At 49.4% G+C, this 15,052-nt stretch overlaps 1 protein-coding gene across 1 annotated transcript in view; it reads right to left on the reverse strand.

The window, feature by feature from the left end:
- Positions 1-15,052, reverse strand: part of LOC138360867 (galactoside alpha-(1,2)-fucosyltransferase 1-like) — a 209,578-nt gene that overhangs the window by 23,470 nt on the left and 171,056 nt on the right. Inside the window, exon 5 of the mRNA XM_069320380.1 lies at positions 10,159-10,244. Within this exon, the coding sequence (XP_069176481.1) occupies positions 10,159-10,244 (86 nt within the window). The remainder of the gene's footprint in view (positions 1-10,158; positions 10,245-15,052) is intronic.

Here is a 15,052-nt window from a genome sequence, read left to right on the forward strand (position 1 = left end):
CAGTTATTGATGACGTGTCTCCTTACAGAGTCGACCTGGGACTGCTGTGTTGGAAGTTGGGTCAGTCTACCCGAGGCAGCGTCTCCATACCTTGTGCTTTGCTGCAGCAGTTGTGAAGTCGTCCCCCCAGAAGAACACTGTGGTGTGTTACCCTGCCAGTGGAGTGGCAGTAGAAGGATTACCCGGGACCGACTGTTGGAGACGATCATCCACTGGGGTATTGAGGACAGGAGAGTGATTTGTGGTGTCACACGAGGCTCCTGTCTAGGGCGTTCCCCTTATATCGTTCGTGGAGTGGCCTGACCAGCCTTGCTGATCCGGAACCTGCCAGCAGACCAGCTGGACGTGTGGTTGACAGCCTCCACGGCGGTGCCCCCAGTGGACCTGTGTTTTGGTTGCCCTGTGGCCAGGGTAGGCTCAACTTCTCAGAGGATTCGTTGTGAGGCCACGAAAGCACCGAGGACTCAGCACCGAGAGAGTTGAACCAGAGTCTTCAGGAGAAGACGATTGTGCGATTCTTCAGTACGAAGACAATTCCCTTGTACAGTGTTAATACCCCTCCCCCTGTGCACTATTTTATATATTATTTATTTGGTGATGGTGAAAATTATAGTCTTAAGTTCTTAACTTTCTTTCCCTTTCCCTGTTAAGTTTATTGCGTCACGGATCTCATTCCTTGAAAGCCACTACTGGCTTGGGGTCGGATACAACTTCCTCTAACAACATCAGAGTAAGAACCCCGTTGCGTCCCGAGAGGGCCGTAACAACTACTATCACAATACTCACCACCACCACAACACTCACCACCACAACAACACTCACCACCACCACCACACTCACCACCACAACAACACTCGCCACCACCACAATACTCACCACCACCACAACACTCACCACCACCACCACAATACTCACCACCACCACAACACTCACCACCACCACAATACTCACCACCACAACAACACTCACCACCACCACCACAACACTCACCACCACCACAATACTCACCACCACCACAATACTCACCACCACCACAACTCTCACCATCACCACAACAGCCACCACTACCACCACAATATTCACCACCACCACAACACTCACCACGACCACCACAATACTCACCACCACCACAATACTCACCACCATCACAACAGTCACCATCACCACCACAATACTCAACACCACCACCACAACACTCACCACCACCACAATACTCACCACCACCACAACACTCACCCACCACAATACTCACCACCACCACAACAACACTCACCACCACCACCACAACACTCGCCACCACCACAATTCTCAACACTACCACAACACTCACCTCCACCACAATACTCACCACCACCACCACAATACTCACCACCACCACAACACTCACCCACCACAATACTCACCACCACCACAATACTCACCACCACCACAATACTCACCACCACCACAACACTCACCCACCACAATACTCACCACCACAACAACACTCACCACCACCACCACAACACTCACCACCACCACAACACTCACCACCACCACAATACTCACCACCACCACAACACTCACCACCACAACAATACTCACCACCACAACACTCACCACCACCACAACACTCACCACCACCACAACACTCATCGCCACTACCACAACACTCACCACCACCACATCACTCACCACCACCACCACAACACTTACCACCACCACAACACTCACCACCACCACCACAATACTCACCATCACCACAACACTCACCACCACCACAACACTCACCACCACCACAATACTCACCACCACCACGACAACAGTCACCACTAACACAATACTCACCACCACCACAACACTCACCACGACCACCACAATACTCACCACCACCACAGTACTCACCACCATCACAACAGTCACCATCACCACCACAACACTCACCACCACCACAACACTCACCACGCCCACAATACTCACCACCACCACAACACTCACCACCACCTCAACACTTACCACCACCACCACAATACTCACCACCACCACAATACTCACCACCACCACAAAACTCACCACCACCACAATACTCACCACCACCACAACACTCACCATCACCAAAACAACACACACCACCACCACCACCACAATACTCATCACCACCACAATACTCACCACCTCCACAACACTCACCACCACCACAACACTCACCACCACCACAATACTCACCACCACCACAATACTCACCACCACCACAACTCTCACCACCACCACAACAGTCACCACCACCACCACAATATTCACCACCATCACAACACTCACCACAATACTCACCACTACCACAATACTGACCACAATCACAACAGTCACCATCACCACCACAATACTCACCACTACCACCACCACAATACTCACCACCACCACAACACTCACCCACCACAATACTCACCACCACCACAACACACCACCACAACAATACTCACCACCACCACCACACTCACCACCACCACAACACTCGCCACCACCACAATACTCACCACTACCACAACACTCACCACCACCACAATACTCACCACCACCAACACAATACTCACCACCACCACAACACTCACCCACGACAATACTCACCACCACCACAATACTCACCACCACCACAATACTCACCACCACCACAACACTCACCCACCACAATACTCACCACCACCACAACACTCACCACCATTACAATACTCACCACCACCCCAACACTCACCCACCACAATACCCACCACCACCACAACACTCACCACAACCACAATACTCACCACCACCACAACACTCACCCACCACAATACTCACCACCACCACAACACTCACCACCACTTCAATACTCACCACCACCAAAACACTCATCACCACCACAACACTCACCACCATCACAATACTCACCACCACCACAACACTCACAACCACAACAACACTCACCACCACCACCACACTCACCACCACCACAACACTCGCCACCACAACAATACTCACCACCACCACAACACTCACCACCACCACAATACTCACCACCACCACATCACTCACCACCACCACAATACTCACCACCACAACAACACTCACCACCACCACAACACTCACCACCACCACAACACTCACCACCACAACACTCATTACCACAACACTCACCACCACTACCACAACACTCACCACCACCACCACAACACTCACCACCACCACAACACTCACCACCACCACAACACTCACCACCACCACCACAATACTCACCACCACCACAACACTCACCACCACCACAACACTCACCTCCACCACAATACTCACCACCACCACCACCACAACAGTCACCACTACTACAATACTCACCACTACCACAACACTCACCACCATCACAATTCTCACCACCACCACAACACTCACCACGACCACCACAATACTCACCACCACCACAATACTCACCACCATCACAACAGTCACTATCACCACCACAATAATCACTACCACCACCACCACAACACTCACCACTACCACAATACTCACCACCACCACAACACTCACCACCACCACAACACTCACCACCACCACCACAATACTCACCACCTCCACAATACTCACCACCACCACAACATTCACCACCACCACAATACTCACCACCACCACAACACTCACCATCACCACAACAACACACACCACCACCACCACCACAATACTCATCACCACCACAATACTCACCACCACCACAACACTCACCACCACAATACTCACCACCACCACAACTCTCACCACCACCACAACAGTCACCACCACCACCACAATATTCACCACCACCACAACACTCACCACGACCACCAAAATACTCACCACCACCACAATACTCACCACCACCACAACAGTCACCATCACCACCACAATAATCACCACCACCACCACAACACTCACCACCACCACAATACTCACTAGAATACTCATCACCACCACAATACTCACCACCACCATAACACTCACCACCACCACAACACTCACCCCCACCACATCCACCACAATACTCAACACTACCACAATACTCACCACCACCACAACACTCACCACCACCACAACACTCACCACCAACACAATACTCACCACTACCACAACACTCACCACCACCACAATACTCACCACCACCACAACACACACCACCACAACAATACTTACCACCACCACAATACTCACCACCACCACAATACTCACCACCACCACAACACACACCACCATAACAATACTCACCACCACCACAACACTCACCACCACCACAATACTTACCACCACCACAATACTCACCACCACCACAATACTCACCACCACCACCACAACACTCACCACCACCACAATACTTACCACCACCACAACACTCACCACCACCACAATACTTACCACCACCACAACACTCACCACCACCACAATACTCACCACCACCACCACAAACCTCACCACCACTACAATACTCACCACCACCACCACACTCACCACCACCACAACACTCACCACCACCACCACAACACTCACCACCACCACAACACTCACCACCACCACCACAATACTCACCACCACCACAATACTCACCACCACAAAACTCACCACCACCACAATACTCACCACCACCACAACACTCACCATCACCAAAACAACACACACCACCACAACCACCACAATACTCATAACCACCACAATACTCACCACCTCCACAACACTCACCACCACCACAACACTCACTACCACCACAATACTCACCACCACCACAATACTCACCACCACCACAACTCTCACCACCACCACAACAGTCACCACCACCACCACAATATTCACCACCATCACAACACTCACCACAATACTCCCCACCACCACAATACTCACCACCATCACAACAGTCACCACCACCACCACAATACTCACCACTACCACCACCACCACAATACTCACCCCCACCACAACACTCACCCACCACAATACTCACCACCACCACAACACACCACCACAACAACACTCACCACCACCACCACACTCACCACCACCACAACACTCGCCACCACCACAATACTCACCACTACCACAACACTCACCACCACCACAATACTCACCACCACCACCACAATACTCACCACCACCACAACACTCACCCACCACAATACTCACCACCACCACAATACTCACCACCACTACAATACTCACCACCACCACAACACTCACCCACCACAATACTGACCACCACCACAACACTCACCACCACCACAATACTCACCACCACCACAACACTCACCCACCACAATACCCACCACCACCACAACACTCACCACCACCACAATACTCACCACCACCACATCACTCACCCACCACAATACTCACCACCACCACAACACTCACCACCACTACAATACTCACCAACACCAAAACACTCATCACCACCACAACACTCACCACCATCACAATACTCACCACCACCACAACACTCAACACCACAACAACACTCACCACCACCGCCACCACAACACTCGCCACCACCACAATACTCACCACCACCACAACACTCACCACCACCACAATACTCGCCACCACCACATCACTCACTACCACCACAATACTCACCACCACCACAATACTCACCACCACCACAACACTCACCCACCACAATACCCACCACCACCACAACACTCACCACCACCACAATACTCACCACCACCACATCACTCACCCACCACAATACTCACCACCACCACAACACTCACCACCACTACAATACTCACCACCACCAAAACACTCATCACCACCACAACACTCACCACCATCACAATACTCACCACCACCACAACACTCACCACCACAACAACACTCACCACCACCGCCACCACAACACTCACCACCACCACAATACTCACCACCACCACATCACTCACCACCACCACAATACTCACCACCACAACAACACTCACCACCACCACAACACTCACCACCACCACAACACTCACCACCACCACAACACTCACCACCACACCACTCATTACCACAACACTCACCACCACTACCACAACACTCACCACCACTACCACAACACTCACCACCACCAACACAACACTCACCACCACCATAACACTCACCACCACCACCACAACACTCACCACCACCACAACACCACCACCACCACAATACTCACCACCACCACAACACTCACCACCACCACAACACTCACCTCCACCACAATACTCACCACCACCACCACAACAGTCACCACTACTACAATACTCACCACTACCACAACACTCACCACATCACAATACTCACCACCACCACAACACTCACCACGAACACCACAAAACTCACCACCACCACAATACTCACCACCATCACAACAGTCACCATCACCACCACGATACTCACTACCACCACCACCACAACACACACCACCACCACAATACTCACCACCATTACAACACTCACCACCACCACAACACTCACCACCACCACAATACTCACCACCACCACAACACTCACCATCACCACAACAACACACACCACCACCACCACCACCACAATACTCATCACCACCACAATACTCACCACCACCACAACACTCACCGCCACCACAATACTCACCACCACCACAATACTCACCACCACCACAACTCTCACCACCACCACAACAGTCACCACCACCACCATAATACTCACCACCACCATAACACTCACCACCACCACAACACTCACCCCCACCACCACAACCACAATACTCAACACTACCACAATACTACCACCACCACAACACTCACCACCACCACAACACTCACCACCAACACAATTCTCACCACTACCACAACACTCACCACCACCACAATACTCACCACCACCACAACACACACCACCACAACACTCACTACCACCACAATACTTACCACCACCACAATACTCACCACCACCACAATACTCACCACCACCACAACACACACCACCATAACAATACTCACCACCACCACAACACTCACCACCACCACAATACTTACCACCACCACAATACTCACCACCACCACAATACTCACCACCACCACCACAACACTCACCACCACCACAATACTTACCACCACCACAGTGCTCACCACCACCACAATACTCACCACCACCACCACAACACTCACCACCACCACAACACTCACCACCACCACAATACTTACCACCCCCACAACACTCACCACCACCACAATACTCACCACCACCACCACAAACCTCACCGTTACTGCAATACTCACCACCACCACCACACTCACCACCACCACAACACTCACCACCACCACAACACTCACCACCACTACAATACTCACCACCACCACAACACTCACCACCACCACAACACTCATCAGCACCACAATACTCACCACCACCACAACACTTCACCACAACAACACTCACCACCACCACTACACTCACCACCACCACCACCACCACCACAACACTCGCCACCACCACAATGCTCACCACCACCACAACACTCACCACCACCACAATACTCACCACCACCACAACACTCACCACCACCACAATACTCACCACCACAACAACACTCACCACCACCACCACAACACTCACCACCACAACACTCACCACCACCACAACACTCACCACCACTACCACAACACTCACCACTACCACCACCACCACAACACTCAACACCACCACAACACTCACCACTACCACAACAACACTCACCACCACCACAACACTCACCACCACCACCACAATACTCACCACCACTACAACACTCACCACCACCACAACACTCACCACCACCACAATACTCACCACCACCACCACAACAGTCACCACTACCACAATACTCACCACTACCACAATACTCACCACTACCACAACACTCACCACCATCACAATACTCACCACCACCACAACACTCACCACGACCACCACAATACTCACCACCACCACAACACTCACCACGACCACCACAATACTCACCACCATCACAACAGTCACCATCACCACCACAATACTCACCACCACCACCACCACAACACTCACCACCACCACAACACTCACCACCACCACAATACTCACCACCATTACAACACTCACCACCATCACAACACTCACCACCACCACCACAATACTCACCACCTCCACAATACTCACCACCACCACAACACTCACCATCACCACAACAACAGACACCACCACCACCACCACAATACTCATCACAACCACAATACTCACCACAACCACAACACTCACCACCACCACAATACTCACCACCACCACAATACTCACCACCACCACAACTCTCACCATCACCACAACAGTCACCACTACCACCACAATATTCACCACCACCACAACAATCACCACGACCACCACAATACTCACCACCACCACAATACTCACCACCATCACAACAGTCACCATCACAACCGTAATACTCACCACCACCACCACAACACTCACTACCACCACAATACTCACCACCACCACCACAACACTCACCACCACCACAATACTCACCACCACCACCACAACACTCACCACCACCACAATACTCACCACCACCATAACACTCACCACCACCACCACCACAATACTCAACACTACCACAATACTCACTACCACCACAACACTCACCCCCACCACCACCACCACAATACTCAACACTACCACAATACTCACCACCACCACTACACTCACCACCACCACAATACTCACCACCAACACAATTCTCACCACTACCACAACACTCACCACCACCACAATACTCACCACCACCACAACACACATCACCACAACAATACTCACCACCACCACAACACTCACTACCACCACAATACTTACCACCATTACAATACTCACCACCACCTCAATACTCTCCACCACCACAACACACACCACCATAACAATACTTACCACCACTACAACACTCACCACCACCACAATACTTAACACCACCACAATACTCATTACCACCACAATACTCACCACCACCTCCACAACAATCACCACCACCACAATACTTACCACCACCACAACACTCACCACCACCACAATACTTACCACCACCACAACACTCACCACCACCACAATACTCACCACCACCACCACAACACTCACCACCACTACAATACTCACCACCACCACGACACTCACCACCACCACAACACTCACCACCATTACAACATTCACTACCACTACAATATTCACCACCAGCACAACACTCACCACCACCACAACACTCACCACCACCACAATACTCACCACCACCACCACAACACTCACCACCACCACAATACTTACTACTACTACAATACTCACCACCACCACAATACTCACCACCACCACCACAACACTCACCACCACCACAATACTCACCACCACCACAATACTCACCACCACCACCACAACACTCACCACCACTACAATACTCCCCACCACCACAACACTCACCACCACCACAATACTCACCACCACTACAATACTCACCACCACCACCACAACACTCACCACCACTACAACACTCACCACCACCACAATACTCACCACCACCACAACACTCACCACCACCACAATACTCACCACCACCACCACAACACTCACTACCACCACAACACTCACCACCACCACAACACTCACCACCACCACAACACTCACCACCACAACAACACTCACCACGACCACAATACTCACAACCACCACCACAACACTTACCACCACCACAACACTCACCACCACCACAACACTCACCACCACCACAATACTCACCACCACCACAATACTCACCACCACCACCACAACACTCACCACCACCACAACACTCACCACCACTACAATACTCACCACCACCACCACAACACTTACCACCACCACAACACTCACCACCACCACAATACTCACCACCACCACAATACTCACCACCACCACAATACTCACCACCACCACAACACTCACCACCACCACAACACTCACCACCACCACCACAACACTCACCACCACCACAATACTCACCACCACCACCACAACACTCACCACCACCACAACACTCACCACCACCACAATACTCACCACCACCAACACAACACGTACCACCACCACAACACTCACCACCACCACAATACCCACCACCACCACCACAACACTCACCACCACCACAATACTCACCAGCATAAACAATATCTTTGTCCTTAAAGTTGTTCTTGCACCACTCTGGGTCATCACTGGTCACCACGAACACCGGATTGTGTGTTCTGAGGAACACAAGAACACAGCTTAGTGCATCTGTGGGTTTGAAGCACTACAGCCTGATCTATTATGTTGGTTAGGAACGTCACTGGTTGATCTCTCATGTCGGTTAGGAACGTCACTGGTTGATCTATTATGTTGGTTAGGAACGTCACTGGTTGATCTATTATGTCGGTTAGGAACGTCACTGGTTGATCTATTATGTCGGTTAGGAACGTCACTGGTTGATCTATTATGTTGGTTAGGAACGTCACTGGTTGATCTATTATGTCGGTTAGGAACGTCACTGGTTGATCTATTATGTCGGTTAGGAACGTCACTGGTTGATCTATTATCTGGTTAGGAACGTTACTGGTTGATCTATTATGTTGGTTATGAACGTCACTGGTTGATCTATTATGTTGGCTAGGAACGTCACTGGTTGATCTATTGTCTTGGTTAGGAACGTCACTGGTTGATCTATTATGTTGGTTATGAACGTCACTGGTTGATCTATTATGTTGGTTTTGAATGTCATTGGATGATCTATTATATTGGTTTTGAACGTCATTGATTGATCTATTATGTTGGTTATAAACGTCACTGGTTGATCTATTTAGTGTATACAAATATTTCTCTCCGATCTATTATATGGGCTACAAACATCACAGGTTGACTATTTTACAGGTAAGAATAATAATAAATTTATCTATTAGATTGATTACAAACTTTACTAGATATGCTATTAGATGCGATACAAATATCACTGGTTGATCTATTATGTGGGATTCACATATCACTGGGTGATCTATTATGTGGGATTCACAAATCACTGGTTGATCTATTATGTGAGATATAAATATCACTGCCTGACTTACAATGTCAGGCAACTAAATGGGGCAAAGGTATCCAAAACAGGCTATTGTCTAGGCATGTATTAATGGTGGAGTATGTTTAAGTATGTATGTACTCACCTAGTTGTGCTTGCGGGGGTTGAGCTCTGGCTCTTTGGTCCCGCCTCTCAACTGTCAATCAACAGGTGTACAGGTTCCTGAGCCTATTGGGCTCTATCATATCTACACTTGAAACTGTGTATGGAGTCAGCCTCCACCACATCACTTCCTAATGCATTCCATTTGTCAACCACTGTGACACTAAAAAAGCTCTTTCTAATATCCCTGTGGCTCATTTGGGCACTCAGTTTCCACCTGTGTCCCCTTGTGCGTGTTCCCCTTGTGTTAAATAGACTGTCTTTATCCACCCTATCAATTCCCTTCAGAATCTTGAATGTGGTGATCATGTCCCCCCTAACTCTTCTGTCTTCCAGCGAAGTGAGGTTCAATTCCCGTAGTCTCTCCTCGTAGCTCATACCTCTCAGCTCGAGTACTAGTCTGGTGGCAAAAGTCCACTGGTGACTTCACGCCAATCGGAGGTCTCACCACTCCCCGTAACTCTCTGCTTCCTATTGCTTAGATACTCCCTTATCCACTGGAGCACCTTACCAGCTACACCTGCCTGTCTCTCCAGCTTATGTACCAGCCTCTTATGCGGTACTGTGTCAAAGGCTTTCCGACAATCCAAGAAAATGCAGTCCGCCCAGCCCTCTCTTTCTTACTTAATCTTTGTCACCTGATCGTAGAATTCTATCAAGCCTGTAATGCAAGATTTACCCTCCCTGAACCCATGTTGGCGATTTGTCACGAAGTCCCTTCTCTCCAGATGTGTTACCAGGTTTTTTCTCACGATCTTCTCCATCACCTTGCATGGTATACAAGTCAAGGACACTGGCCTGTAGTTCAGTGCCTCTTGCCTGTCGCCCTTTTTGTATATTGGGACCACATTCGCCGTCTTCCATATTTCTGGTAGGTCTCCCGTCTCCAGTGACTTACTATACACTATGGAGAGTGGCAAGCAAAGTGCCTCTGCACACTCTTTCAGTATCCATGGTGAGATCCCATCTGCACCAACAGCCTTTCTAACATCCAGTTCCAGCAGGTGTCTCTTGACCTCCTCTTTCGTAATTTCGAACTCTTCCAAGGCCTCCTGGTTTACCTCCCTTTCTCCTAGCACAGTGACCTCACCTTGTTCTATTGTGAAGACCTCCTGGAAACTCTTGTTGAGTTCTTCACACACCTCTCTGTCATTTTCTGTATACCTGTCCTCGCCGGTTCGAAGTTTCAATATCTGTTCTTTCACTGTTGTATTTCCTTCTGATGTGACTATGGAGTAGCTTTGGTTCGGTCTAGGCTTTGTTTGCTATATCATTTTCAAAACTTTTCTCTGCTTCTCTTCTCACCCTGACGTACTCATTCCTGGTTCTCTGGTATCTCTCTCTGCTTTCTGGTGTTCTGTTATTACGGAAGTTCCTCCACACCCTTTTGTTCAGTTTCTTCGCTTTCATATAATGCCCTTATATATAATGCCGCTTTCATTATAATGTTATATAATGTATATATATAACGCTTTCATATAATATAATATAATGCCCTATTATACCATGGATTCTTCTGTTGCTTCTCGGATTTTTTCCTTTGGGCCGGGATGAACCGATTTACTGCCTCCTGACACTTTTGGGTAACATAGTCCATCATACCCTGTACAGACTTATCACTGAGGTCTGTGTCCCAAGGTATTTCACTTAGGAAACTTCTCATCTGTTCATAATTCCCCTTTCGGTATGCCAGCCTTTTGATTCCTAGTTCTTTTTTTGGGGAGATAAGTCCTAGCTCTACCAGGTACTCTAAGTTCAATACACTGTGGTCACTCATTCCCAAGGGCGCTTCCATCTGAACTTCCCTTATATCCCACTCATTTAGGGTAAATATCAAATCAAGCATTGCTGGTTCATCTTCTCCTCTCATCCTTGTTGGTTCTTTGATGTGCTGGCTTAGAAAGTCTCTTGTTGCCACGTCCAGCAGCTTAGCTCTCCATGTTTCTGGTCCTCCATGCGGGTCTCTGTTCTTCCAATCTATCTTCCCATGGTTGAAGTCTCCCATAATTAGTAGTCCAGATCCATTCCTGCTAGCAACAGAAGCTGCTCTTTCTATTATGTTAATGGTGGCCATGATGTTTCTATCATATTCCTGTCTAGGTCTTCTGTCATTTGGTGGTGGATTATATATGACTACGACTATAATTTTTTTCCCTCCATTTGTTACGGTACCTGCTATGTAGTCACTGAAACCTTCACAGCCCTGAATATCCATCTCCTCAAAATCCCAGCCTTTTCTTACCAGCAGAGCTACACCACCCCCACCTCTTCCTTCCCTCTCTTTCCTCATAACATAATAGTCCTGTGGGAACACTGCGTTTGTAATCGTTTTCGTGAGCTTTGTTTCTGTGAGGGCTATTATGTCTGGGTTTTCTTCTAGTACCCGTTCTCCAAGCTCATTTGCTTTATTTGTAATTCCATCTATGTTAGTGTACATCACTTTGAGGCTCACTTTCTTCTGTCCCTTCTCAAATCGCCTCCTTAGTGAGTGTTCTGCTGGTGGGGGAGGCTGTTCCATGGGTGTGAGGACCTGTGAGGTGGATAAACGGGTCTCAGAGGATACTGGGATGAGGGGCGGGGGATCCAGTGAAGGGGGAGGGACAGGGAGGGTATGGGGTGAAAGGGGAGGGACAGGGAGGGTATGGGGTGAAAGGGGAGGGAGGACGAGAAGGAAAGGGGGGGGGGAAGGGAGGACTCGGGAGGAGGGGAGGGGTAGAAGGGTGGGGATTGGGTGTGGGGGGAGGGAGATTTTGCTGAACATTTGAGTGGGGGCAGGGAGGGTTTGGGGTAGGGGGGTTTTCTATGCAGAGGAGGGTGGCAGGGTTGTCCTCCCTTCTGGTATTACTGGGTAGCTGGTTGTGGGTTCCCCCCTCGCCTCTGGGGGTGTTGTGTTGGGAGCTGTGACTTCCTGGCTTTCCCCTCTCACCCTGCGCCTCTTCCTTGCTTCTGCCGCCACGGCTCTCTCCTCCCTTGTCATGTCTTTCTGGAGGAATACATTTTTTAATTTTCCCACGTTTTTCAGGGAGCTCTTCCTTGATAGGATCTTCTCCTTTGTGCTCTCGTTTGCAAACACTATCTTTATCATTCGGTCTCGGTCTTTGTTGTACCAACCTAGCCTGAAAACCTTCTCAATGCTATGCTCAGCCCCTTCCATGTCTAGTGCCTTTAGTACTTCATTCACTGCTGCTTTGTCCTTGTCATTCCACTTATTCCTATTAGAGCCTTCCTGCTCTTTAATACCCACAGCAACCACTGATCTGTTCCTTTCCAGCAGTGTTGGCTAGTGGAGCGTGCTGCCTCCTGTGAGGTGGCTGCTTTCATGGCCACCTCCATCACTGCAGTCATTACTTCAGAGTTATTTTTTTTAGTATTTCTGCAAAAGTTGCTTTTATTGTGGCATTCTCATACAAAAAACTATTACCACCTTCTCCCTGGATGGTTTTCTGATTCTCAGCCTCAATACCATTCTCTTTGAGGGCTCTAATCTCCTCCTTTGCTGCTGTCAGCTCTCTTTTCAGGTTGCTTATTTCGTTCTTCATTTCCTGCATCATTTCTTGCATCTCACTCTTGATGTCCTCCAGAAACTGGGCGAACATTTCCTTCATTTCGTCACCTTGGCTCTTCCCTGTTCCCCTGGTACCTCAGGCTGCCATGCTTGCCTCTGTTCCTATAGTGGTGCCGTGATAGGATGTGTCAGGAGGGCAGAGCAGGATGGGGGAGGGAGAGAGAGAGAGAGAGGAAGAGAGAGAGAGAAAGAGAGAGAGAGAAAGGGAGTGATAAAGGGAGAGATAAATGGATGGGTGGGGGCGATCCGACCCTTCCGCTGAAGTGAGAAGAAAGTAG

This window comes from Procambarus clarkii, unplaced genomic scaffold, assembly GCF_040958095.1.
Source record: "Procambarus clarkii isolate CNS0578487 unplaced genomic scaffold, FALCON_Pclarkii_2.0 HiC_scaffold_125, whole genome shotgun sequence".
Classification (NCBI taxonomy): Eukaryota; Metazoa; Arthropoda; class Malacostraca; order Decapoda; family Cambaridae; genus Procambarus; species Procambarus clarkii.